The sequence below is a fragment of the Peromyscus maniculatus genome, chromosome 3 (genome assembly GCF_049852395.1).
Source record: "Peromyscus maniculatus bairdii isolate BWxNUB_F1_BW_parent chromosome 3, HU_Pman_BW_mat_3.1, whole genome shotgun sequence".
In the NCBI taxonomy this organism is placed as follows: Eukaryota; Metazoa; Chordata; class Mammalia; order Rodentia; family Cricetidae; genus Peromyscus; species Peromyscus maniculatus.
The window spans coordinates 113,197,725-113,225,686 of NC_134854.1; the positions used below are offsets into that span (position 1 = coordinate 113,197,725).

Genomic DNA, 27,962 nt, shown 5'->3' on the forward strand with positions numbered 1-27,962 from the left:
GCAGCACATCAGCACGCTCGCCAAGACTGCAACTCTGTGATTTCTGGGCTATTCACGGGGCCTCAGTTTCCCCTTCTATGAAATAAGCTAGGTGGAATCGATAACTCTCCAGGACATTTGGCTCCAGTGGCTCATAATCTAGCCAGGGCCTCTGCCCGTGAGTGGTTCTTGGATAAATTCCTAAGGAGAATTCCTCTGCTGGAGGGTGACTCACTTTTACACCGAGAGAGGACGTGTCACCTCTGAGTGACTGCTCTTTCACACAGACAGGGAGAAAGGCAATCCTACCTTGACAGCGACAATGATAGTCTGATTGGTGCCAAAAGGCTCCTGAGCAATCACTTCGAGGGTGGACACCCCAATTCCAGAGCCGGACACCAGGAACCCCTTCTCATCAATATGCACAATAGGAGCCTTCTCAGGTCCATCGAGGACACGGTAGCTCAGAACAGCTGCACCATCCCTTTGGGAAGCAAGATGATCTGTTTTTACAATGCATGGAGGGGCCAGAGCACAGGCAGGAGCCCAGTGTATTATCCAGAGATTTCACATCTGTGGCTCCAGCCGCTTCCGACCTTAGTATCAAGGTTCATCAGTACCGCATGCTGCTGCTGCTGTGTAGCCTGTCAGTCACCCACAGGACTAATGTGGAAAACTTACAACTTCAAGAACAGCATATATCTAAGAGGGAACCAACAGGATAGGAAACCATGAGGCCAGAGTTTCATCAACCACACTTTGTAAAAAAGACTATTTCGGTGGCAAATCATTTTCTCTTACTGAAATGAGGCAGCCTGGAGTGGAGGACAGTGTGGGGGCTTTGAGTTGTATGGACCAAGGGCTAGCCTCTATTTGCAAAAACTGCTAAGGAAAGGTTCACAGCACTTCACGTGCTCAGGAGAGACCTTCAATTACCACGGAGCGCGCCTGCAAGCTCCTCGCCTATGCTAGCACTATTGAACCACTCTAGATGAGTTTAAGCAAATGCTACAGGCTCCGCCTGAACGCTCTTCTGCCAGCTCCCTCCTTGTCATCTGAAGAAGTCCTACTCATCCTTTAAGATGCCCCTAAGTCAGGCATCTCCAAAGATGACACTCCTCCCCTAAATCTCGAGGTCCTCTGGGCTCCACCTGAAGGTTACATACCACTCTCTCACCATCCCTCCTCTGTCTCTGGAGGCACTGTATCTCCTCACCTCTGTGGTCACAGAGCCTAGCCTAGCATCTCATCCTGAACTATTTCTGGATAAACGAGCCCTGAGTGCTTCATGCAATGTGGTTCTGTGGCCAGAGTCCCCCTCCACTCACCAAGTGCCGCTCAAGTCTAAGCCATGGTAGGAAAGGCTTCCTTGGTGAACCCAAGGGGGATCCATGTTTGCAGCCAGCCTTTCAAACAATACGCCACCGGCCTTGGCATGTGCCCACACTGCCTGGGGACTTTTGTTAAAGCGCAGCTTTTCCTTCGGTAGGCCTGAGGTGGAGCCTAAGCTTTGCATTTTTATCCTGCTCCCTAGTGCCACTGTTATTGCTAATTCATGGGATCTACTTTGAGTAGTAAGTCTTGAAAACACAGGGGCATTTGAAAAATTTAACACTTCTAAGTTGGTACTTTCGTCCCTTTTAAAGCCTGAATCCAGCAGTGTTCATAAAAAATGAGTTTTGGCTACAGGGAACAGAAGAAGGATCCAGAGGAGCCATGCAGGAGCAGAGGTCATCCACCGGGAGAGAAGGGGGATGCAGAGGCGACCCCAATTCAAGCACATCACCCAGAAAGGCTCCCTGCATGTACCCAGGGCACCTGACAACTTGGACAAATGGCTTGTCGGATGGGACAAGAGTGCAGCTCTCGTCCTCACAGAAAACAAGAGCTGAGTCACATACCTGTTTGTCTGCAGCTTTATAAGAGAGTTGGGTGACATCAGTATTTGTTCTGCTTCTATTTCAGGGTTCAGCAGCCGCAGCTTTTCAAATACCTGGAAAAGAGCGAGCTGTATTTTCTACCCCAACCAGACTCACATCTAGTCTAAGCATCTATTCTCCCTCAGTGAGGACTGAGGAGACTGGAAGTTGCCCTTAGCACCTCCCAGGTAGCCTTTAGGGTACGACAGTGTTAGACCAAATATGATCCCATCACTCATAGATGTTCGGAGGCCTTGATGGGAATTTGATCCTTTCTCCACATAGCCCACTACCACCTCAGTCCTTTTGCTTAGACTGCTTCCAGCCTGGCTCAAGGGACCACACATTCTGACACTGTGTATGCAACTTCCAGTTTCTGACAAGACCAGATGGGCCTCCTGAGCAGATGAGCAGTTCTCTCTCAGGACTCTGTGCTCATCTTCTACAGCCTATCCCCATATCCACAATGTGGGTTCTAGTACCACCTGTCTCCAGGAGCTGGACCTGAGGCAAATGGCAGCACATCCCAAAGGGAGAAGGAAAGACAGCCTTGGGGAGACCCGGGGGGCTGAGATGTCAGGGGCACCTGAGGCAGAACCAGAGGCCATCTTCACCCAGGCAGGTGGTCCTGAGCATGGAGTGGCTCACTGACTGACTGGGACCTTGGCTGCACAGTGGGAGCATCCTCTGTTCCCTTTAAGCATGTCATCTTTTTAGATGGAGGTGAACTCACTTTACCATCAACTGTGAGGATATCAACAGTACCAGCACCTCAGGAAGCGGCACCTGTCTGGCAGGCACCAGGGAATGGTGAGGCCTTGTAGTAAATTGGAGAGTAGAGCTCCGATCATAGAAAGGCTGGGCTTTATTCATCTGCCAATTATGCCATGTGGTAAAACCATACTGGCAACAAATAAAACCCATCTGTGGGCTGGACCTCACTTCCCTGGTTTGACTTACTCTAACTCCAGTGGCTGTCAAGGAGGGAAACAGACATGGAACCACTCAGACTCAAAACTGCAATGCCCTGCCTTTAAGTCATGTGCTCTGTTTAACCTCGGGGTGGAGGTGGGAGTAGGGTCTGTAACAGTGTCTGTATGAGTCTGTGTGTACCTGGGTGTGTGCCTCTGGACACACATGTGTCTGTTACTTGCTTGTGTCCCTGTGTGAGTGTGTGTGCAGGTGTCTGTTTCTAGGTGCATGTGTACCTGTGCAAGAAGAGGTAAGAGTTGGAGAATAGCATGCATGGATGTTGTGTGTGTGTGTGTGTGTGTGTGTGTGTGTGTGTGTGTGTGTGTGTGTGTGTGTGTGTGTATTCTTTTCTTCTCTAGGAGGGAATGTGAACTATTTTTCTTTCTCCTGGTAGTCAGGGGCTACCTTAGTTTTTCTTTGCAGCTTACAAAAGTTCAGGAGTTACAGAATCCCAGATCATCAGCAAGATGCCCTTGGAGTGAAACACCTTCTTCAGAGGCAAGTTATCAACTCCTCTTCTGGGTGCGTGCGTGCGCACATGTGTGTGTGTGTGTGTGTGTTTGTGTGTGTGTCCGTGCCCATGATATGTGTCTGTGTGTGGGCTCATGCATGTGTTAGTGCAGAGGTCAGAGGTCATCTTCAGGTGTTATTTCTTAGGCAATATTAACCTTAAAAAAAAAAAGAAGAAGAAGACAGACTCTCACATTGCCCAGGGTTGCTAATTGCAGATTAGGTGAGGATTGCTGGCCAGGAAACCTAAGGATCACCCTATCCGTACCTCCCCAGTGCTGGAATTACAACTACAACCACCATACCAGGCTTTATTTTTAATAGTAGTAGTGTAGTAGTGTTCTGCCTACCTGTATGTATATGCACTACATGTGTGCCTGGGACCCACAAAGGTCAGAAGAGGGCATCGGATCTCCTGTAACTGGAGTTACAGATGATTATAAACTACCATGTGGGTGAGGGGACCTGAACCTGGGTCTTTTGTAAGAGCAGCAAATACACTTAATGTCTGAGCCATCTCTCTAGGCCCACACCTGGCTTTTTTCTAATGGGTTCTAAGGATGAAACTCAGGTCTCAGACAAGCACAGCAAGCACTTCCCTAACTGAGTGAGCTGTTTCTCAGCCCAACTCCTGTTTTACAGAGGTACGACGTCTCGTCCAGAAGCAGGAGGCAAAGGTCTAAGAGAGAGAAGGGAGCAACAGGCTCTGGTAGGAGAATCTCTGGGCCAGACTAAGTTGGTCTCAGTGCTGGGCAAAAGCCCTCCCTCTCTACAGCACAGAACACAGCTCCTCCAACCCTGTGTGGCCTTGACCATTTGTCTCTTGGGCCTCTGCTTCATCCACAAGTGGCCTGCCTGGTGGGCTCCACGTGAGCACTGGATGTGTCAATGCCAGAAGTGGAGAGGAACAAGCCTGCCTCTATCAGGAAGTCCAGAAGTGATTGTTAGATAAATACAAATGATTAAAACTCAGACATGGTAAGCTCTTGTCCCTGTCAGCAGTCCCTAATATCAAGATGCTCCCAGACCTCAAACTAAGAGTCAGCTCCCCTTCTGGAACACTTTACGATACAGCCCCTCTCATGCTACAAAGTCACTCCTCTTTGGAGCTATAGTCAGCCCCATCTCTGCCTCCCCTGGCACCATCTATACATCCTACTCTCCATCTGCCTCCTCCCCTGACCACACACAGGTGGATGTCTCCAGTTCCTCAGCAGCCTAAGCGGTCCTCGTGGCTGGGGTGGCCCAAGACCGCGATCCTAGAACTCAGGCCGCTGGTACTCCCTCTCCCTCTCAGGTGGCTCTCACCGACCCGCCCCTTACCTGAATTTGGATCTCATCTGAGAGCTCTTTGCCAAGGCCATGCAGCTGCCCAGCTGTGGGGTCCAGAGCTTTGACCACCAACCGCAGTCCAGTCCGACCTTTCACCCGGCCATGCACATTCATGGCAAAGTTGTACTGAGGTGGGAGCCGGATAGATGCCTGGGGAAAGACATCAAGCATGTTTCCAAGAAAGACGTCCAGGGCCCCGACATCCCTAGAAGGGTGACAGATGGACCTACTGGCCCCAGATAGGTATCTGACTTTTTTCAAAGGCCACTGTCTTGCTGCCAGGGTTAGATGGCAAACCCAGAGTAGAAAAGATGATGTTCTTCCAGCACCACGGGCCACATTTTACCATGTGGGGGTGTTTAGAAAACTTTGTGTTCACACAAGAGCCACTGTCTTTAGAGCAGCATGTCCCCAAGCCTTCTGTGTGCACAGGTATGTCAGGAGTCACTTAGAGGCAGGCTGGGCTATGTAGGGTTTCTTATAGAAACAATGATACAGGGTATCTGAATAATCACACTGCTGGTGTCCCATGCAAACAGTCCAGGCAATACCATGGCCCTGGGGCCAGGACCCCAAAAAGTAATGGTCATGTGTTGTACAAACTTGGGCAGTTAGGAAATCCTTCCCCTGGCCTTGGCCATCTGCTGCCAGCTCCATTATCCATGGCAAAGACCAGAAGGGGCCTTATAAAGCAACCTCACTCAGGACACTGTAACCAAGGCTGCTGTGGTTAGAGCCTGGAGCCATAGGAGCTGGCACTGTTCAGTTCCCCCTACCTAGGCCTTTCCTGTCCATGGGCTTTAATTCAATGTCTGCCCTGTCCAGCCCTAAGATCTCAGAGGTGGCTGGGATCCTGGAGGAGGGCTGATGGACAGGGGTCTACTCTTTGAGACAAACCAGAGCAAAGACCCAGGGCTGCCTGGCACCATGGCAAAAAGCAGGTGCAAAGCTAGAGACCCTACCCCAGAACCTTCTGGAGGTGAGGTGACTTTCCTGCGAGGTTGATATTCTTGCTGCTGTCTGCTGGCAGTCACCTGCAGTTGTAGTTCTGCTATCGTTTGTCCCCAAGGGTTCCTGTATTATAAATCTGGGCACAAGAGCCTGTGTAGAAGGGGTCACAGCAAGGTAACTGCTAGGGAGGGCACTGTCCTCAGAAGGGATCTTCATAGATTTTGACAGAGTCCTGTTAATTCCTAAGAGAGTGGGACTGGCTTCCTTTTTCATCATGCCATCTCTCTCTACACATCTCAATCCACAACGCCAACTGCCATGCTATGACATGACCAGCAGGCTCTCACTAGTGCCACGCTGTGAAACTCCCCAAGCTAAGAACTAAATAACCTCCTTTTCTCCATAAAGTATCCTGCCTCTGGTATTTTGTTATGCAAACAGAACAGGGGCAGATTATACCCTAAACAGCAATATGTAGACTCTCGTGAGACAATGTGGTGGAAGCCTCAACCAGGAAGGATGCTGGTTCAGGCAAGGAGTTTGGGATTTCTGGGAGGTTACCTCATGGTGCCGCCCTCGGAGGTCCAGGACATCCCGCTTGGTGACAGACCAGTGGAAGGTCAGGCCTGGCACAGCATTGCCAAAGGAGAAAGGGCTCTGGTTGCTGGTGATCCCGGTGACGTAGACGGGCATCTGGGGGGAGCCAGGCCTTGTAATTGCTGGTTCCAGCACTGGGTACCGCCCCCCACATCCCCATCCTCACTGACCCCAAAGCCTCCCTGCTTCCCTTATGCAGTGGGAACTGTGCCCTGGTCTTTCCTAACCTGACAATGGCAAGGCAGAGGGTCTAGGAATCTGATACAATACAAACAACACACATAGGCCAGATTAAACCTCCACCCTGGAACTCTAGGATGCCCAAGTTTGCCTCCCAATACTGTACAACTGCCCCACACCCTTAGACCTGCTCCAGCAGGGAGACTCTGCTCTTGGGGATGGACACAATGGGGTGAACACTTCAACCTGCTTGCTGAGCGCCTGCTAGAGGGTACTGGTGAAGGTAATGTGGCTAATGGTTATAAAAAAAAAAAAAAAGATGCCGGGCGTTGGTGGCGCACGCCTTTAATCCCAGCACTCGGGAGGCAGAGCCAGGCGGATCTCTGTGAGTTCGAGGCCAGCCTGGGCTACCAAGTGAGCTCCAGGAAAGGCGCAAAGCTACACAGAGAAACCCCGTCTCGAAAAACCAAAAAAAAAAAAAAAAAAAAAAAAGATACCAAGCAGGTTGCCTGGGCAATTCCTAGCCTGCCACTTACCACTAGACCTTTCTAGCCCCAGGTTCCTCAGTTATGTACCTAAACAGAAAAGACTGGGCCTGTCAGGGACACTCATGGACTTTTCCTCATCTTTATTCCCTAGGCAGTATGGTCTGACAGCCACACAGAAGCACTTACAGCATATTAAATGCTGTAAGTCACCCAGGCACAATGAAAGTACACAGAGGCGCTGGGAGAGAATGGTACTCCATTGTACTTAGGAGACTTGCACATCCTCAGATACAAAAGAACCACATCCAACTGGGTGACCTTGGGCAGAAGGCCACCTTGCTGCTCATCTGTGATGTGATTACTACTACCCAAGTGTATGGAGCATACACCCTTGCACTATAGAGCAACTATCACAGACCCATGTTCTACTGTGCTGAAAGGCAGTAGCCTTAGGCACAAGCAGGTGTCAGCAGGGAAGGCCAAAAACATGGAGCTTGGGGGTGAGTCTTGACATCCATGCTGCAAGAGATCTGAGCCCCACAGACCAACATGCCCCACAGATGAAGGGTAAAGGTGGTTCCCTCACAAGGCATGGTGCACCAGCAGTGGCCTGTTAAGAGCCTGGGCCCAAAGCCTAAGGCCTCCTGACCCATCAGGCTCCCACCTCACCTGGGTTCCGGTCCTCATTCGCGTGATTGGGGCACGAATCCTCACTGCCTGGAGCTGTAGCACTTCTACCTCCACACGGTCCTAGAAGAGAGCTGGGGCTCAGGCTACGTGGGTTGTGGAGGGGAAGGAGGCATCTGTCCAGCTATGAAACGCCAGCAGCATACTCTTTTGCCTGTGAAGGTATGCTTTGAGGATGGCTCACTCCATGGACCAGCCTTTTCTGTCCTCCAACACTAGGAGTTCCAGTCTGGTCCTAGGCCTATAGTCCTATCCTATCTGAGCCAGCTGCTATAGGTCAGAACTGTAGACAGGGGACCAGGACCCTGATTTGCTCTTCTCTAGGCTGTGTGGACCTCTCAGGATAGGCTTCAGACAGTCCCAACTCCATACTTAGCCTATCTGCCTCTCTGACTCACCAGGATACAGGGAAGAGTAAAGGAACCAGTCACATCTGATGGCAGCAGGCTTCATATCTTCCTTTATCCTTAGTTCCATAAATCAATTAATCTGACCAAAGACTAACTGTACTGGCTCCTCCAGATGCTGCTAACTAACAGGGGAGTTGGGCTACTAAGCTTTCTAGCTCTTTAGACACTGCACACACATGTGGAGTCCACCTTCCTTCTCTGCTGTGGTGGTGTGAATGAGCATGGCTTCTAGAGACTCATTTATTTGAGCGCTTGGTCCCCAGTTGGTGGAACTGTTTGGGAAGGACTAAGAGGTGTGGTCTTGCTGGAGGAGGTGTGTCGCTGCGAGTGGGCTCTGAGGTTTCAAAGGCTCGTGCCATCCCCAGTCTTCACTCTTGGCCTCATGGTTGTGGCTACTGTTCCAGCACCATACCTGCCCACCTGCTGCCATGATGGAGATGGACTTACACCCTGAAACTAAGCAAGACTCCAACTAAGTATCTTCTTTTAAAAGTTGCCTTGGTCATGGTATTTTGTTACGGCGATAGAAAAAGTAACTAAGACATCCAGCTAGTGCCCTACTATTTAGGCAAGTGCTTGTTTCATAACAGGTGCCCACTAAGGCCTTCCTTCCCCTTATCTTTCTCATTGCTCGGTTCTAGTTGTCTCTGGACCACCCCTTGGCCTTGGGATGCTGATGTGTTCAGGATTGGACAGATGGAGCCAGCAGCATCTGACAGAATCATATGCCCAGTGTGGATGCGGAAACTACAAGCTGAGACTCTCAGAATAGCTGGTGACAAAATCCCCACACCCTGCCAAGGACCATGACGGGAGACAGGTGAAGGAGAGGGCCCAGCAAGGTGAGAGAGGGCACAGCTGGGAGGCCAGTACAAGAGCAGAGAGGAAGCCATGGGGAGGGCCAGGGCTGTGCCTGCTGGAGGTGGGAGAAGCAAACAAGAGCCTGTTTCTGAAGCCACAGTCCCTCCTACAGAGGTAACGGAGCAGGGCATGCTGGGGTCTTTCATGTCACTCTCTGGGATGCCTGTGTGAACCCTGGACACCACTGGGATATGCTCGGTGCTTCCTTGACATCTCCACCAAATCCATACACAGAACTGGGCCAGCCGCCCCTGCCATTCAAAGGCTTTGTGGTTTAACTCGGATGCTTGGAGGCAGATACTGAAACTGCTAGAAAAGGGAGCCAATCAATGAACTCAATGTTGGGTCAAAGCCAGCCTCAGGGACCAGGATTACCAGGCCCATGGGGGGTGGCCACTCTTCAGGCCCCCAGGCATGTGCTTAGACGCTCCCGGTGTAGAGAGTTGTACAGGCTGCCCACAAGGGACCTCCTAGAGGGATGGGTGACTGACTGAGGCTTGAGTAAACTACTTGTCACTGCACACCACATAAGCTCTCCTGTGAGCGGAACCACAGGAGCCTTCCAAGATGCCTATGTGAGCCACTGTGGAGGGGTGTGTGTGTGTGTGTGTGTGTGTGTGTGAGAGAGAGAGAGAGAGAGAGAGAGAGAGAGAGAGAGAGAGAGAGAGAGATTGAGAGAGAGAGAGAGAGAGAGAGAGAGAGAGAGATTGAGAGATTGAGAGAGAGATTGAGAGAGAGATTGAGAGAGAGAGAGAGAGAGAGAGAGAGAGAGAGAGAGAGAGAGAGAGAGAGCCAGATGCCCTTCTGGGTTCTATCATTAGGCCTTCTTGGGAGTAGAAAGGATCCCCCACTGCATTACAGAAAGGGAAGCTGTCGGTCTATGAAAACTGACTTTCACTTGCTGTCAGCAACCCACTAGTGTGGGTCAGGGAACACCTCCAGGGGGAGACAACTGCTTCGACTGAGGCTTCCAGCTTCCCTGCTGGCCAAAAAAAAAAAAAAAAAGCAACTGGGAAATAAGCCCACCAAAGAGCCTAGGCAGCCAGAGCCAGTGGGCCAGTGGTTAAGGAGGAAATGAGCAGAAGACTGAACTACAAATCTAGGTCTGAAATTACTGGCTGTCCTACACCATGCTTCCAGCACCCACCCGTGAATTTAGGCACACGCTGTTACACACAGAGCACCTCATCAGGAATGATCCCTTCCATCCCATCACCACATGATCAGGACCCACTGCAGACAGTGCACAAAAGGACCCAGAGCTCTAACCTCAAGCAGTCCTGGGCCAAGGCTCAGAAGCACCACAACAGCCATGGGCCACTAACAGGTTTGCCACACAATTCATCTGCAGAGGGGGAAGGTAGCGAAACATATACCGAGCAATCCAAAATACCAAGATCAGTGGTTCCCAGCACAGGCGCCCTCATTATATACTACAGAACCTGTAGGGCTGGGGATATTAGTGATCTTATCTCAGAGAGCATCTGGAAAAACCCAGGAGGCTCAGTCTGGAGAAGAGCCATCTCAGGTCTGGGTGTCGTCAAAGAGGCAGAGATCAAATCTGGCAGAAATTCGCCACACCAAAACCACTCCCAGAAGCCAATCACCGGTGGCATAGGTGATACCTGAGAAACGATGATGACCTTGCCAGTCTCAGCATCCACCGCCTGCACGACCCCCAGCACAGAGCCGTTGCCAACCATGAGCCCACGCACCAGCCCAGCACTGCTCACTGCTGCCACACTTTCATTGTTGATGGAGAAGAGGATGTTGGACTGAGGCTGGGGGCCACCCTCGGAGGTGATCTAAGAAGTGAGAAACAGTGGCTCCTGTCAGGACCTGCCATGCTGGAGAGCCCTCATCATCCCACGAGGGTAAGGATGCCAACAGTGAAGGCCTGCGTTGACCTGCAGTGGCTCCTACCTGCATCATGGCGCCAATGATCAGTGTCACCTTCCTGGGTATCAACCTGAACGGAGGGAAGACCTGGATGTGGAGGTAGAAGAGAGAGGGGACTGGCATCTGCAAGCTGATATTGGCCGCAGAGGATGCGCACTGAACATGGGGACGTCCCTCAGCTGAGGGTAACTGGCAGTGCCGGGGAAACCTGTGATCACAGAAATAATGACCTTTGATCTCTCAGTGCAGGTCTCAACGTGTGGCCCCAACTAGCAGCACTAGTACTTCCTGATGGCGTCCTGGGGGACCCATCAGGAATCCTCTGGTCTAATCCACCTGAGACCTATGAAGCCAGAGGCGGGTCCCATGAATTGGGGTCTGACAAGCCCTGTGGTAATTAAGGTGTCTGCCGAAGTTGTGACTGGGGTCCCCAGAATTCTGATTCCTCTTTGGAAAGCTGCCTCTAGAGCTACTAAAAGCAAACTGTCTTGGGGTAGGGCTTTACTTCAACAGCTGCACCATTTCCCCGCAGAAGAAAGGGCTCAGGAGCAGTCAACAGCCAGGCAGACACCTCATCTCTGCACCAACTTTGCCCCACAGCCCCCACAAGTTCCTGCTTGTCAAACATGTAAGAAGTGCTCCAAGGAGAGCGTGGAGACTGCTCTGTGCTGAGAATTAGTCTTGGTTGGGCTGTGCTATTTATAGGCAGAAACGAATTCCTCACCACCAGTAGGAGGAAGGCACACTTCCATCTGGAGGCACAAACCGCCTCCGCCCGCTTCTGAAGGCAGATCAATGAAGCCTGCCACCCCTGTGTGGCCGAGGTCTGCAGAACATGGTGCTATTGCTGCTGCTAGTGGGTATTTGGGGATTCTTGGGCAAGGTGGCCTGACCCTGGCTGCCCTGACCTCTGCCTATAGTGGGGTGCCTGTGGAAACCTTGATGCAGGATAGCCTACACCACATTGAGATGGTGTAGGGGCCTCAGAACTCATCTGATCCTGAACAACCTGCCCCAGGAATCCCCTTTCTGACCCATTCTGCTTGCACTACCCTAGTGGGTGCTCTTGGCCCTCCTGGGCCTGGGCTAAGGCTCAGAACTGACTGGATGAGTCAGTTCTATACAAGCTAAAATCAGTCTATGGCTTCCACCTGGCTACTGCTTTCTGGAAAGAATCTTTGCCTGTCCCTTTGCCACGGGACACAGCACAGTGTTTCTCTGAACAGCCTAGACCCCTCCCTATGCCACAGAAGGAAGTCAACATCTCAAGGTCCCTTTGGTTATGCATCTAATGCTGCCATCCACATACTTGGGAGCTGGTGACTATGCCTTCTGCCCAGAGGACATGGTAAAGTACAGACTTTAACATGGCTTCTCCTTATGGCTGAAATCCTAGCCTGTCAGGGTAAAGACACACCCAACCAGGATGGAGCCCATAGAGCAAAAGGAGCAGAACTACCTCAATTTGTTGTGGGGTGGAGCTGACTCTCTGCCCAGATTTGTCCGTCACGCTTGCAGACAGGCTGGTCTGGCCAATGGCCACGCCATGCACGAGGAATGTGGCCGTGTAGTTGTCTAGAGCTTCATCGAGAGTCCTGAGACAGAGAGAAGCATCGGATTCCTCCTCCAAGAAGAGTGCTTGAAAAGCTACAGTGGGAATCAGCCCCATCCCCAGGACACCCTTCCCAACTCCTGTGAGGACTCACACCAGCGTGATTATCTGGGAGGCAGCTCGCAGCTTCAGGTCCATGAAGGTGAAGTACTTGGCCAGGAAAGGCTTCTTGTAGAAGTCCAACACGCGGACATAGGCCTTGACTGCCTTCCCGATCTCCACCTAAGGCACAAGCTCAGAAGTGGTATCTCAGTGATCATTCCCCCAACATGTGGCACCCAAGGCTTTCAGCATCACCAATCTCCATCTCAGAGCTTGGGAACTGCAGACAAGTCACCCAGAATGATGTCTGGGCTTGGCCAATCAACGAGGGAAATGTGATGAGTTTATAGTATACGGGTGCTAGGGAGGCTTGGCCATAGCACAAGGCATGGACTCCACTCTCTACTGGTGGGCTACCAATCAAATTAGAGAGACAAGACACAGCTTAGAACAACATGGGCAGAGAGGGGCTTAGTGTCTGAACAGCTCAAATCTGTGCAGTCTATCAGCAGGCACTTTAGGAAAGGAGGGAACGGAATGCCTACTGATGAAGGGAAGCTGGCCACGCTGGCACTCAGGAGACTGAGGCAGGAGGATAGTGAGTTGAAGGTCAGCTTGAGATATACAGCCAACCTATCTCCATAAGAAAATACCCAGGGGAGTATTTGAGGCTGGGTAATAGACTCTTAGCTTTAAGCTATGAAGTCCAAGCTGCCTGAACATCCCTCTTTCATTGACTAACCTTTTCATCAGCACAGGTAAACAGGGACTGGGCAGCATGCCCTGGAAGCCTACCTTCAGCCATCTCAGCTCTAAATCAGTTTCCCATTCACACAAAAGGAAACCCTCGGTCCGCTGTTCATTCACATCACAGGAGCACTTGGCAGTATTGAGTTTTACTCAATTGCCCCTGAAATTCCCAAGAATCCTCATCCTACGTTCTGAGGCAAAACTCCATGCTCAGCAAGGTGTGTGCCAGGCTGGTGAATAAACCTATGTGAGCCAGAGGACATGCATTCCCAAGTCAAGGCTAATTCAGTCAATCCTGCAGGCAGGACTTACTGCCTACTTTACTGATGACAACTGGGATGAAGAAATATAGCAGGGCCATCAGCCTGCACTGTCCACAAGAGGCACAGGAATCAGAGATGGTAACATAAGTTCAGCCACTCTGGAGGGGACAGAGATGGGTAGAACCCAGGAGGAAAAGCAAAGGATAAAAGGAAACACTTCCCAGGACATACTGTCCTTGCTTTATGTGCATCAGCAGAGAGGGAGCTGTGCAGATAAGTGTCTACTGACCTTGTCCACCACTCGAACGTAGATCTCCTGGATGTCCGAGACATGAATGACGGCCTTTGCTGGGGCTGGGAAGGCCAGGCATAAGTCATGGACCATGACAGTTGATGAGCCTGGGAGCAGAGGGTGCACCTGCAAAGCAGAGGTGGACAGGGTCACAAGGCCGCAGGTCTCATTTCTGCTCAAGGGGTAGTTAGCAGTAGCTTACCTCCTGAGATAACTGCACTCAGGAACTACCAGGCTAGAAGTGGACACAGAAGATCCGCGGTCACCCCAGCAGCCAGGGCATGAACTGAGGATGGGGTGTTAGTGCCAGAGGGATCTAAAGCAACACACATCTCAATTTTATGCATTCTATAAAAGGGGGGAGGGACTGATCAAAGTGTGATGGATGAGGATACACGGTAACCTGGAGGCAGAAGATTCAAACCCAGGATGGCTGGGCCAGGCAGCTCTAGTAAGAGCAGCATATCCCTCGGAGTCTCATGTAAAGCTGCAAGTCAGGAGCTGGTAGAACTGGGGACAGACAGTGGTTTCCAGAGTTCTTGTTTGAATTCACAGGACAACAGACCTGATAACAGACCGCTCAGACCACCCACTCCTGAGCTCCCGCGGGCCTACCCATTTCTGCAACCCAGCTTTGCTTGAAGTCATGACCAACTAAGAAGTTTTAGGTGAATGAACAAACACAAGCCTGAATTTCCTAGTCTTTTGGCTCCCATAGCACCCTTTACCCTTCCTTACCCATGCAGCCCTAGAGACCCCCCCTAAGCAACCACAGCTCCAAGCATAGGCTCAGCTGCCGTGGCTCCTCACAGGGGACATCTGACTGTCAAACATGGACTTGCCACAACATGTCCTTCAGGCATGTGTTTCAGCTGGGTGACTTCTGAGGCTGGGCAGGCAGGGGCAGGGGCGAGTGACTGACTTTGCCAGTTACAGTCTGCCACAGTGGGGCTTAGGGGTATAAATGCATTCAGCAAACAGTTCAGCGTTTGTAAACCTAGTTCCAATACCAAGAATTTGTGGGGTGGGGTTCAGGGTGGGGTGGGGTGGGGGGTGCGAACAGGTTCTCCATCAAAGAAAAATGACCAACTTTCTGCCTCTTCCCCCAGCCCTCAGCTGCTGGCTCCAATTTCAAGCCTCACTTCCCTCACCAGACAGGCATGCTCTTCCCTCCACTGGGTTGAATTCCCCTCATCACTGTTCAGAATTTTTCAGCTTGTCTTTCCCCTTCATACTGACCTCCACCTTCCAGAAGACTTCACAGAGCCTGGTATCTGGCACTAGCCGCCTGCACCCAGCCTCCATACCTTGATCAGACAGAGGCTGGCAGAGTGAGTCTCTGATAAAGCACAGAAACCAGGTGCTTAACACTGCCGTAGCTCTGCAGAGCAGAACTAGCTTGGCTAAGAATGGGAAGTTCTGAAGAACTCTACAGAGAACTTGGACCTTATGGATTCTGATCCAACAGCTTTAAAGGACGGAAGAGCAAGCCATGCCTCAAAGGCAGGGTGGAAACAGCCTGAAGGGGAGATAGAGATCCAACTGTGGTGGCTCAGTTCCCCATTCTGGGGGCACTGCCTCCTTCACAGGGAAACGGGGCCTTCAGCAAACAGGAGAGGAGAGGGCCAGGAGGGAGAGTCCAAGCTAGGAAAGGCCTAAGCCCACAGGTAGCTGGGGGTAGACAAAATTGGAAAGCTGGGCCAAGCTGCTCTACGCAGGTGTAACTGAGCTCCAGGGCACATTCAAGCAGATGAGGTGTGCCTGGCTTATTTAATATGATGGCTTAAAGTAGATTAACAAGGATCCCAGGGTGGGAATCACACTTACATTCCAAAATGATGGCTGTGGGATCTGAGCTGTTCCTGCTAGCCAGCCTAGCATTAACTACGGGTGGAAAAGCCACCAGTCATCAGGCTTTGCTGTGGACGGTTATTACATTTCCCCTAAAGAAAACTCATGCAAAATTGCATGGAGGAATTGAGCACCTCTGAGAACATGACCCGAGCCCCCTGTCTGACGCACATGCAGGAGCTGCTGCTGTCAGGAGCTGGCATGTCCTTTATAACCTGAGGAAATTACACGGTGCACCCGCTGCCGACAGACCCACGTGGGCAATACAGGCGTGGGTGGGCTTTTTCTTTTTTGTTTTCCTCTCTGTCCTTCAAAAAAAAAAAATCACTTTGCACATTTTAAACAAAAGCATAAAATGGCAGTGGGGAAATCAATTCCTCTTCCACTTGGCTTCCCAGAAGATGGACATTCATCCACCTTCCAGATGACAGAAGGGGAGGACAGCACCAGGCTGCATGTGGGGGAGCAGCGGTCTGGCTGCTCCACTCCTGGACTCACTTCAGCTCACTCTGGCCTGTAACAAAGCTTTGAGTCCTGTGTGTGGAGTCACTCTGAAGACAAAGAAACAGCACGGAGAGAAGTAGAAAGCTGACCACCAGCTCGTAGTCCCATGGAGACCTTGGAGCACTCCTCACTAGACTGTGTAGGTGGCTTATACTTCTCAAGAGTCTGTAACCTCACATGCTTCTTGATGGGCATTCAGGAACACTGAGAAAAGGCGGTGGGGGTGTCTGGAAGGAGTTCTCATTTCTAAGTGTTGACAGTGCCACCTGAGAATGTCATCAAGTACTGAGCCCAAGGGAAAGTCCTGTCATCAGTTCGGAGATGATGAATGCATTACTCCTCATTAAGAAACTGTATGGCCCATGAACTCACCAGCCCCGCCTTCCTGGGCCCCATTCACACTTCAGACTTGTGGCATGTGACATTTTCAGATGGATAAAGACCCTAGTAATATTTCTGACCATCAATGGGACCATTAGCTTCTCTCTCTTCTGATGTACTCATCAATGCCATGAAGTAAGTCAGGTTACCATATAAGAGGACTGGGACCCATGTCTTTAATCTCTCACCCATCAGTCTACAGGGATGACCAGAGCTCACACGAAAACCACAGGTATCCAGGAGTCTCAGCCTAGACAAAACTTCATGCAGTGGTCAGCTCTGATAGTTCCCCAAGAGTGAAAGCAGGGTTAGGCACCACACCATCCACAACAGCCTCACAGAAGACACAGGATACAGCTGAATTCAAGCTCTACGACCTGTCATCTCCCACCAACTCATCCCCAGTGTGCTTCTGCTACGCCCCAGGGCATCATGGCTGGCCACACACTGCAGTACTGAGTGGTAAAAAAAGCACTACTATGGCTCACCAGAGCAGAGCCTGCAAGCCTTATTCCTTCTTACCGCCATACCCTGCACTAGAGTGAATGAACACAGCAGAAAGAAGTGTCGAGTGCTCAGGGCACACCAAGCTCTCAGTGACAGGCTAAGCTCAGAGGACTCACGAAATATGAGGAAAGGCTGAGGAGGAAGAAACCCTGAGTTTAAATCAGGTAAACACTCATCTGTGCAAACCAGCCAAAAATAAAATAAAGGCCCCTTGCAGAGGGTTCTGGGGGCTGTGTGAGCAAAACTAATCAGCCTTGCTCAGCCTGGGGTTCATTGTGTGGGCATGAAAACTTCCACCACAGCCTGCTTCCTGCATTGCGCACTCAGATCTCCTCCAAAGACACCGAGAAGACAACTACATACATACAGGAGCCATTGTGGAGCTTCAAATCCCTATCAATAGAGAAGAACGAAGCATTGTCTAGGAGCTACGTGAGAACGGCTGTGAGCTTTCTTGTCTGAAGAAGAGAAATGAGAATGCTGCTAATTAACAGCTGCAAAATGCCAAAGAAATGTGCAAATGTGTCCTTCAGAGACAGCCTTCTGAAGGAAGCTGGGAGCACCCGTCACAGCCCATCAACACTCTGAAAGATCCTGCAGGTTCGGGAGAGGGAGAAGGAAATAGGACCCGATTTCCCCTTGAAGCAGTTAGAGGAGAAAGCAGAGACCCAAGGTCAGTGTTCCATGGAACTTGCTGGGACAGATGCCACACTCAGAAGGCCTGACTCCAAGGTGCCGCTTCCCAGGGTGCTTGCTGTGGGACAGAATGGCTATAGCCCATTGTGACTGTGGAGATGGGGAGCACTGATACTCACACAGTGGTAACCCAAGAATGGCAGTGTCTGAAGGAGCTCAGAGGTCTTCTAGAGGAAGCTGTAGTGCTGGAATCCTTGAGTCTTTTAAACAAAGATTCCAGCTTCTATTTGAATACCTCTAGATGTGGTATACTCACTACCTATACACAGAGCCAAGCCAAAAATTGACTCTAAAGAGCACTCGCTCCTGGATGAAAGGTCTTTCTCCTGGCCATAGGTTTACCCTCAGCTTACTCACGAAGGGCAACCTAAGAGAAACTGTAATTGGTTGCTGTGGCAACAGACATACCTCTCCTGATTTCAAATTCCCCTCTTCTTGATAGTGGGAAGTTATTTTTAATCTCTAGAAGAACACAAAGATAAGGTATGTTTCCCGATGTGTGGATGAATTTCAACTGAAGCTTTTCCTCCTAGTGTCAAGCTTTGACAAGGCACACTCACACACAGGGCTGTGCAATTATTCCTTCTTTTATAAAGGGAACAATGAAAATGCTTGGGGAAAGTATGAGCACCACACCTACAGCTCCAGCTACTCAGAAGGCTGAGGTGGGAGGAACACTTGAGCCAAGGAGCTCAAGGTCAGCCAGGAAATGTAGGGAGACCCCAGGGTCTTAAAAATAAAAAAGCTGGAGAGATGGCTCAGTGGTTAAGAGCACTGGCTGCTCTTCCAGAGGACCTGGGTTCTAGTCCCAGCACCCACATGGGATTAAAACCATCTGTAACTCTAGCTCCAGGGGATTTGATGCCCTCCTCTGGCTTCCTCAGGTACTGCACACATGTGGTGCACACACACATGCAGGCAAAACACCAAAATTTTAAAAAAAAAAAACAACAAACTTTTAAAAAGGAAATTAAAACAGATTAAAAAACATAGACCTAAATCATAAGAAGATAGTAAAGGAGGAACAGAAAAACAAATGGTCCCCAAGCCATGAGCAGAGCCAGTGCTTCTTTCAATGCAGACAGTCACATCAGGAAGTTTAGAAAAGGAGCATCCTAGGTGCCTTGGAATCTTCCAGGAGCATATATATGTATGCATGTCCCTCTCATGGTTGCTATGACCAATTCCCACAGGTCCTAAATTAGCTGCATGTGGACACAGAGTTTGCTGACCACTAATCTCACCAGTATTTTATGTAAGTCGGCCTTGCACAGAGCCAAGCTAGAACACAGGTAGGAATCTGGAGTGAGGTGCACCCCTAGCACTCCCCTCAGCTACCTTTCTCCGTCTCTCACCTGGCTTCTCTGATACTGTCTCTTCATTAACCTAAACAAGATGCAGAGATGGCTGGTTGTGAACCCGAATCAGGCAGCACCACATGCATCCTTACTCATAAGCATGTCCTTAGGTTCCTTAGCTGGTCACTGAAGTGCTGGATTTCTCCTACCTCTGCAGTGGTCTGCACTACCACCATCTATGTGTCTGTAAGGCCTTTGTACAAGAGCTAGTCTCCACCTTACCAATCATGAAAGAGAAAGGAGATGCAGTGGGCATCTGCTCCAAGTCCAATGTCATCTAGTCTGACAGCAGAAAGGACCATGACAATCTCAATATGTCTGTGACCAGAGATCTACAATGTGACCACACTCCTTTAAGGGCATTCTCAAAGATGACCTGCATGGTGGAAGCAGAGGTTTACTCTCTGGTCACGGGAACAGCACCATTATCCAATACCCTTCACCCTTCTCTCACAGGTGGAGAGAGAAGTCCTGAGTGGGGCAGGGCAGGCAGCATCAGAAAGATGCCCATTCACTGCCTGCTGGAAGCTCTAGGAATCAGACAAAATCTTGGAGAGACTGAATCTGTTTTCTTCTGGAGGCCCAATCTGCACCTACACTAGCAGAGGCAAGGTGGGGTGAGGAATGTTATCTGTCCTTATCCTCATAAACACACTTAAAAATACACACTTTCAGTCTAGCCTAGAAGTCCCTGAGACACTACCCCATCTGAGGCATCTATAAAATGCCCACATCATGCTTAGTAGTGAAAGGATGCCAGCTTTCTCCTCACAATCTAGAGTAAGACAACGGTGGCTATTGTCATCACTTCTATTCAACACTGTACTAGAGACTGTAGCCAGGACAATATGGCAAGAAAAAGAAATTAAAACTTCCAAATTCGAAGAGAAGGAGTCAAACTACCTGTATTCAATTCACACATCACACACACACACACACACACACACACACACACACACACACACACACATCCACAGAAACACAAACCTAGGGAATTCACTAAAAACTCCTAAGAGTTCAGCAAGGTTACACAATATGAAACCAATATGCAGAAATAAGACACATGTTAGAAAAATAAAATTTAAGAAAACAATTCCATTTACAATTATTACCACGATTATGAAACCAACATGCAGAAATAAGCCACATGTTAGAAAAATAAAGTTTTAAGAAAACAATTCCATTTACAATTATTACCATGAAAAAGGATACTTAGAAATAAATTCAGCAAAACTAGTATAAAACTTAACACTCTCAACTGGAAACACTACTAAAAGACATCAAAGGAGGCACAGGTACCAGGGCAACACCTTACATTCATGGACAGAGACTGTGAATATGGTTAAGGGGTCAACCTAAGTCCTGGCAGAACTCTTGCTGGCTTCACGATTAAGTTGACAAGTTGACTCTATAATTTATACTGAACTGTAAGGGATCCAAAACTGTCAAAGTAGACTTGAAAGAGCCGGAAGGCTCACACTTAAAGATGGTCACACTTGCTCTGAAGCAATGGTGATCTACACTGTGACCAACACAAGTAAAGACATGCAGGTCAACACAGAGCTGAAGCAGAGCTGGGGCCTCAGAACTAAGCTCCTGTCTCTCATCTACTGGCTTTTGACATCAACACCGAAATCATCCAGTGCAGACAAAAGAGAGCAATGGCTCCTGCTAGGGCAGTTGGACAGCCACACATACCAGAAAGGTCCTGGGTTCCCACCACACACCCGGGGTAGACAAAGCGCAGAAGACAACAGGCAAATCTTCAGGAGCTCCATTTGCCATGGAGTCAGGTTGACAGGAAGCACAGGAGCACAGAAGGAAGCCCAGCAAGACCACTCTCAGATAAGGCTCATAACCTGTGTTCAATCCCCACAACCCAAACGGTGGAAACAGAACCAACTCCTGCAAGTTGCCCTCTGTCCTCCACATGAATGCTGTGGCATGCATGCTCACGCACCCCCAACAAAAAAAACATATAAATAAATGTAACTTTAAAAAGTTTAAAGAGATATTATACTGAACCAACATTTAAAATTTTTATTTAATTATTTTTATTTTAACCAAAATTAAAAATATAAGCTTGAAAGCATGCTACCAAGAAAGCTAAAGGACAAGCCTGAATGAAAAGTATGTGCATATCACATCTCATGAATGACTTTTATCTAGAATATAATTTGGTATTCTACAACTTAAAAAAAAAAAGAGTAACAAGCAAAGGATCTAAACGGACATTTGTCCAAGAAGACACAAGAATGAAACACAAAGATAAGCTGAATGACTTCACTCATCAGGGACTATAAATCTGTCTCACAAGGAGAGGTCACCTGCACCTACTGGAGTGGATGGAATATCAAGGTCTGATAATTACAAATGTTGACAAGGATGAGGAGAAACAGGCACTTTCATCCGGTGCTGGTAGGATGGGACGTGGGAAACAGGCAGTGGTTCCTCAAAACATTATATGCAGAGTTCCCATTCCTGGGCATGTAAACAGAGATGAAAGATGCATCCACACAAAAAACATACAAGGCTGGAGAGATGGCTCAGCAGTTAAGAGCACTGGCTACTCTTTCAGAAGAACTGTTTTCAGATGCCAGAACCCACATGGCAGATCACAACCATCTGTAACTCAAGTTCCAGGGGATCTGACACCCTCTTCTGGCCTCCAGGCATGCACATGTTGTACATTACACACATGCAGACAAACACTTGTACATATAAAAAAATCTTTCAAAAATTTCTCCCGTACACAAACATTCACAGCAGCAGTGTTCTCAATAGTAAAGACAGAAACCAGTGCTGGGAATATAGCTCAGGTGGTGGAGTGCCCACCTGGCACACAGGAAGCACTGGGTCCCAGCACCACACAAAAACAGGTGTGGTGGTGCACACCCACAATCCCAGAAGTGGAGAGGTAAGAACAGCCAAAGATCAATTATCCTTCGCTAAGGGACAGCCTTAGCTACAAATTGAGCTCCAGGCCATATGAAGTCCTGGTTTTGAAGGGAAAAAAAAAAAAAATAACAAAAAACCAGAAGCCCCCAAATATCAACAAATGGATGAATGAACAAACGCCCCAAATATCAACTAATGGATGAATGAACAAATGAAAGGTGGCACAGCCATACTCAGCCATCAAAAGGAATGAGCTTCTGGAACATTCTACAACATGGAAACATGTTAGGCAAGGGCCACATGCTTCATGATTCCGTTCACTCGAACTGTGCAGAATGGGAAAATCTACAGAGTTAGGCAATACATTAGTAGTCACTGAAAGCTGGGACAGGGCATGAGTTTGGAAGAACTCAAAGGTGACAGGTGGCTATAGGGTTTCCTTTCCAGGCATGCAAACACTCTAAGCATGATGGTGGTGATGGCTGCTCACATCTGTGAATCTACTAAGAACCTCTGCACAGTCCACGAAGTTGATGAGATGTAGGGGAATCACCCTTTAGTACCAGGAGCAAAGGAATCAACAGAGGCACACACTGCCAACCCTCCTCCACCCGGGGTAAGGCTCATGCCCTCTGGTTTACCTTTGTCCCCACCATCTCCTGATATCCAGTATCACAGTTAACCCTTGAGTCCAACACTTCCAGGCATATTTCTTACACTCAGTTGCCCCCTGTGCTATGGCCAGCCTTCAAGGGTTCAGGTGCAGAAGCAAGGCAAGGCCAAAAGTAAAGGGCCTTGAGAATCACAGACAGCCAGTCAGCCAGACTTCCTGAGTTGAAGCCCCTCCTTTCCAGGACCATGTCAGCGTGGGCAACCTCAGAGTCCAGGGGAGCCGTGACTCTTTGGGAATGAGGCAAGTACACTTTCAACAGAGGAAGCAAAATTTGGGCTGAGAGCTGCCTGGTGGCAATGCCCTAGCTGGCAAGTGGGGACACCGTGTGGGTGAGTATCATTCTGGACTTCCGACTGCATAAATATCCTGTCAGACCCGAGTGAGACATTTAAGACAGTTCTTTGTTTTCACTCTTTGGCTCTATTAAGAAAAGAAGGTTTAGGGGCTGGAGAGATGGCTCAGTGGTTAAGAACGTGGGCTGGCTGCTCTTCCAGAAGATCTGGGTTTGGTTCCCAGTAACCACATAGCCTTTCATAACCAGCTCTAACCTCAGTTCCAGGTGATCTAGCATCCTCTTATGGCACTGCATGTACTTGGTACACATACATGCATGAAGGCAGATGCTCATACGCATAAAACTAAATCATTAAAAAGAAAAAGGGCTTAAAGAACTCAGATCCTATATAATAAAAGAAGGGCTAAAAGTACAAGTAAGCTAACTACAGGCTACACAATAAGAAAAAAAGCAACTCGGGGCATGAGGAAACCAGGACGCTCCATTCCTCCACACCAGAGGTCCAGCCGGGTCCTTGTCTGTAAGAGTGGGGGAGGGTGAAGTGGGCACTGTGGAGAGCCAGGAGAGAGTGAAGAGCGGAGCTTTGAAATGAAAGTTTCTTAGGGTTATCATAAAGCCATTTATGTAATAAAAGGATAATTAAAAGATGAATCGGAAGATTGACTGAAAGGAAAGAATTAACTGTAATTAACAGTGCGAGTAATCGTAGACACAGAAGAGAAAGCGCAGAGGTGGCATGGGAATGACAGAGACTTCAGAGCGACTCAGAATCTCAAGGCCCTGCTCAGTACAAGGTGGGTGTTATTAAGTGCGGCTTTCTGAAATAATGTGTCAACCTGACTAGACAGTTGGGATCCTGATGCTCAAGCTTACCATAGCCACGCCCCGAGTGTCCTGGTAGGCCACCTTGATGACGTCCGGGGTGCTGGTGTTGAGGAAGAAGTAGCCAGAGCCTTCTGTGATGTGGAGTTCCACCTGGAGGGAGATGTGGGGATGGAAGAGGTCAGGCTGGGTGGCAGAGTGCAGGGTGCCACGCTTGGAAGGGTGGTGGGGACAAAGGGCCATACCTGGACACCGGGGTGGTTATAGATGGTCACTTCCTCTGGACTGACCCTCACATCCTCTACAAGAATAAGCTCGATGGAGGCTGACACAGGCACTAGAGGGTCATGCTGAAAAAGAAAGGCCAACACTGTCAGACAGAAGACAAGGGTATCACCAGCTCCCTCCGAGAAGACAGGGCTAGATGCCCCAGGGAGTGGCCTCATTCCAGGAACAGAAGCTTCAAGCAGTGTCAGTACCCAGGGGAGGCCTGGGAGGTAGAGAGAGCCCCAGAGAGGTCAGAAGCGTCAGAAGGTCTTAAAAGGGCGTCTGTGGGCTGTAAGGCTCCAGCGGGGAGCCCAGGGAGGCCACTCAAAAACTAGCAAGTTCCTAGAAGAGGTAAGAATGGAAGCTTCCTTGTCGCAGCATCTGGGCTCCTTAGGATGCAAGCCCCGACTTGCCCTGCCCTTGGGTATCTACTGCCTCCACACCATTTCAGTAGCAGCTTATGGGGTGGCCTGAGAGGGCGGGTATCATCCAGATAGGACCATTCTTGGGGGACCCTTCCAATTCCTCATATGTACATACTGGTCCCCCAGAAGCAGCAGCAGATCTGCTTGAAGCCCTTAAGAGATGCTGGAGAGAGGAGAAGAATCTATCAGGTACTGATCCCTAGCAAGGGAGGTCACACCAGACAGAATCTACAAGAAACAGGAGACATCCTGGTGTTGCCCATGGTCCCACCCACTGGTGTCCTCTGGCACATACCGGCTGCTTCACTCTGGCTGCGTTCAGGTGGGACTGCTGGTAGTCAGTCACCGTGGCAGAGATGGCTGTGGTTCCTGAGGCCTCATGAACTGAAACTGCCTGCAAACCTGAGGGCACGGAGGGAAACAAATGTTGGTCACAAGCCCCTTGGTTACCTTGGGGCCACATCCTGCTGCCGATTCAGTTTCAAGTTTAAAAAAACAGGTAACTGAGTTTGCTGAGGCTTTGAGTACTGTAAGGGTCAACAGGCCAAGAACAGAGCTGCTGAGGTAAGCTGAGAAGACAGACTCAACACTGGGCTGCTGAGGAAGTTTGTCACTGTCACAGCATGGCCAAGGGACCTGGGACAGGAGACCCTTCTGCTCTGGATCCTGAGCCCCGAGTTCCTACTTCACATGCCTAGATGGGATTAAAAGAACAAAGTGAAGCTGGGTGTATTGGTGCAAGCCTGGGATCCCAGCACTCAAGATCTCAAGTTTGAGGCCAGCTTGACTGCAGAGGAAGATCTTGTCTCAAAACAAAAAACAAAAAAACCACAGTAGCCAGGTGTGGTGACATGCCTTTAATCCCAGTACTCAAGGGAAAAGGCAGGTGGATCTCTGAGAGTTGGAGACCAGCCTGTTCTTCATAGTTAGGCCAGCCGAAGCTACAATGAAACTCTCTTTCAAAAAAAGGGGGTGGGGTGGAAGATGAGCTCTCTCTCTATTCCACGCTTTAGCTCTAAATGAAGAGAAGCCCCAGACACCTGAGGTCCTATGCAAGAGCAGTGGAGGACTTTCCTGGTGTCCAGGGCTCCTCCACCCTCTGGCTCAAGACTTGGCTCACCATGTAGTTTCTTTTGGCCTTTCCCATCATCCTGGGACACCAACTGCATGGGCTGGTCAGGCTCGGTGCTCGCCAGCAATGGCCGGGAGGACTCCCACTGGATGCTCAGGGAGCTGAAGTTATCGAATCGCCGGCCCTGCTGGTCATAGGCACCCAAGTCTAACAGGGGATTTCGGTGACTGGATACTGGAACCTAAGAGAAACAGAGATCAGATGCTGTGGCCACATCCAGTACTCGCTGCCACAGGTAATGCCAAGAAGCCAGCTGTTTCCCTTATGGGCTCAGATGGTCCTGATGAAGGGGTGGAGATAAACTGCAAACCAATGCTCAGGAATGTCATCACTAAGGTGCCCCAAAGCCCTGTCCAAAATGGCTCCTATTTCTCCATGAGGGATAATGACTCCCCTTTTACCTAACAAAATGGCACAGAGGGTGTATAGCAAGGAGGCAGCCAAGCAGAGGCAGCCCCAAGCCTGGATCGACCCTTGGTTCCAGCTCTTCCCTTCCTACTCAGGAAGGCATAAAGGTCTCCATCCTTGGCTTCTTCAGTCAGGGTAGGAAGCACAACCAATTTGTTGGGACTTTCTTTAAAAAAAAAAAGAAAAATTTTTGAGACTTATTTATTTTATGTGTATGAGTTTATCTGCATGTATATATGTAGCCCTCATGCCTGCAGAGGCCAGAAGCGGGCATTAGATTCCTTGGAACTGGAGTTACGGATGGTTGTGAACCATGTGGGTGCTGGGAACTTAACCGGGTCCTCTGTAAGAACAGCAAGTACTCTTAACCATTGAGCCCTCTCACTAGTTCTGGGATAGTCTTTTAAATATGAATTTTGTGTGGTTATTTGAGAGACAAATTCACACTGTAATTCACACTAAATGGGGTGGGCTTTAGCATAATTTACCATTTACCAATGATCTAATCCATTCAGGCATAGCCCAGAAGGAAGAACTGTCCTCTCTGACCTAAGGGTAACTATCACTGAGTCTGGCAAATGAGATATGACGCATGATGTGTGACAATTCTGGAGGGGACCTCTAAGGCCTAAGTACAATCTCTTTTTCTGCACAATGGCTCCTAGTGATGGACAACCTGAGACTCATGCACCACACGGGCAAGAGCTGAACTTACACTGTGTAGTTAAGATATGGAGCTATGGGGTTGGGGGTTGTTACTGCGGCACAGCAAAGCACATTCTAACTGACGTTGCCACCAAGCTCCCTGCCTCTACCTCCAGGATCCCTCCCCAACCTCTTGTAGCTCACCCGGTTCCAGACAACACCTGACCAAGCATGCAGCAATTTAATAGTGCCCTTCGTGGCAGCACCTCAGCTCATCACCTGGGCACACCAAGGGTTTTAATGATTGGGCAGGACACAAGCTGGGGAGCTGTGAGTGTGGGCAGGAACCTCAGAGGTCTGTCCCCAGGCACCTCACCCCTTCTCCCAGATTCAACCTCTGGTAGAAAATGAGTGCTTTTCTGGGAAAGGCATCAGCTCTATGCAAGCATGCCTGCAGGCTGACTGCAACTTTCCCACTTTACAAAATGGAAGGCTGTGGCTCAGACACGTTACAGAACTTGCTCTGTCTCACAGGCTTAGGGTAGAACACGGCAGGTCAGATTCTCCAAGGACTCCCTATGACATTGGTTTCTCCTTAGGCCCCAGCTCAACCCAATCCTGGACTAATTAGTCCCCTGGGATACAAGTGGCACCCAATCTTGGTAAGAAGAGGACCTGGTCTGCCTGCAGTCTGTCATTCCTGCTGGTTGACTCCACTCTGGTGTCTCACCTTGCCAATAATTTACTCTGCAAACACGTCCTAGGTGGCCTCTGGATTTGGAGAGCTATAAAATTAAATTGATACTGCACCCAGATGCACCTTGGGGATATATCTTCTTCAAGGTCCTCTAATGAGACCATAAATCGCAGGGGTCATGCCTGAATGGCCGGCTCATGGCTCGGGAACGCCAAGGACTGATGGATCACATGGCAGTTCTGTGTCCAAGGCCCATTACTTCTTGCTGACACCAACAACACATAGTCCATTCTGAGTCAAGCTCCACAGTCACACCACTACCTTTCAACCAGAGGCAGCTCTGGACTCACCCAGTCTGGCTGCAGACAGACACCATGCTCAGACACCATGCTCAGCTCCTCACCAAAGCTTAAAGACAGGGGAGACATATCTAGATCTGATTCGGTTTTGCCCTGCTGCAGCTCAGCGGCACAGACTGCCCAACGTGCAGGCCCCTGCTCTCCAGGTAGGCACCCACTCCCCATGCCCTTGCTGTCTTAGCACCCCTGAGTCTGCATGAGGGTGCCTCCCAGGACTCAGGGACAGCATGCTCCTGGGTTTGCTCACTTGCCCAAGGATGTTTGCTGAGCTCTTGGCAGGAGCCAGCAAGAGACTAAACT

At 49.6% G+C, this 27,962-nt stretch overlaps 1 protein-coding gene across 3 annotated transcripts in view; it reads right to left on the reverse strand.

Annotated features, from left to right (window-relative positions):
* Positions 1 to 27,962, reverse strand: part of Nup210 (nucleoporin 210) — a 102,543-nt gene that overhangs the window by 16,292 nt on the left and 58,289 nt on the right. For all 3 annotated transcript variants that reach the window (XM_076567353.1, XM_076567355.1, XM_076567354.1), the window contains exons 17-30: positions 25,542 to 25,734; positions 24,717 to 24,823; positions 23,975 to 24,079; positions 23,781 to 23,882; positions 13,742 to 13,870; positions 12,492 to 12,619; positions 12,245 to 12,380; positions 10,810 to 10,872; positions 10,512 to 10,691; positions 7,598 to 7,678; positions 6,225 to 6,356; positions 4,704 to 4,862; positions 1,881 to 1,972; positions 289 to 463 (exon numbers count right to left, since the gene is read on the reverse strand). In XM_076567353.1, the coding sequence (XP_076423468.1) occupies positions 289 to 463; positions 1,881 to 1,972; positions 4,704 to 4,862; positions 6,225 to 6,356; positions 7,598 to 7,678; positions 10,512 to 10,691; positions 10,810 to 10,872; positions 12,245 to 12,380; positions 12,492 to 12,619; positions 13,742 to 13,870; positions 23,781 to 23,882; positions 23,975 to 24,079; positions 24,717 to 24,823; positions 25,542 to 25,734 (1,782 nt within the window). The remainder of the gene's footprint in view (positions 1 to 288; positions 464 to 1,880; positions 1,973 to 4,703; positions 4,863 to 6,224; positions 6,357 to 7,597; positions 7,679 to 10,511; positions 10,692 to 10,809; positions 10,873 to 12,244; positions 12,381 to 12,491; positions 12,620 to 13,741; positions 13,871 to 23,780; positions 23,883 to 23,974; positions 24,080 to 24,716; positions 24,824 to 25,541; positions 25,735 to 27,962) is intronic.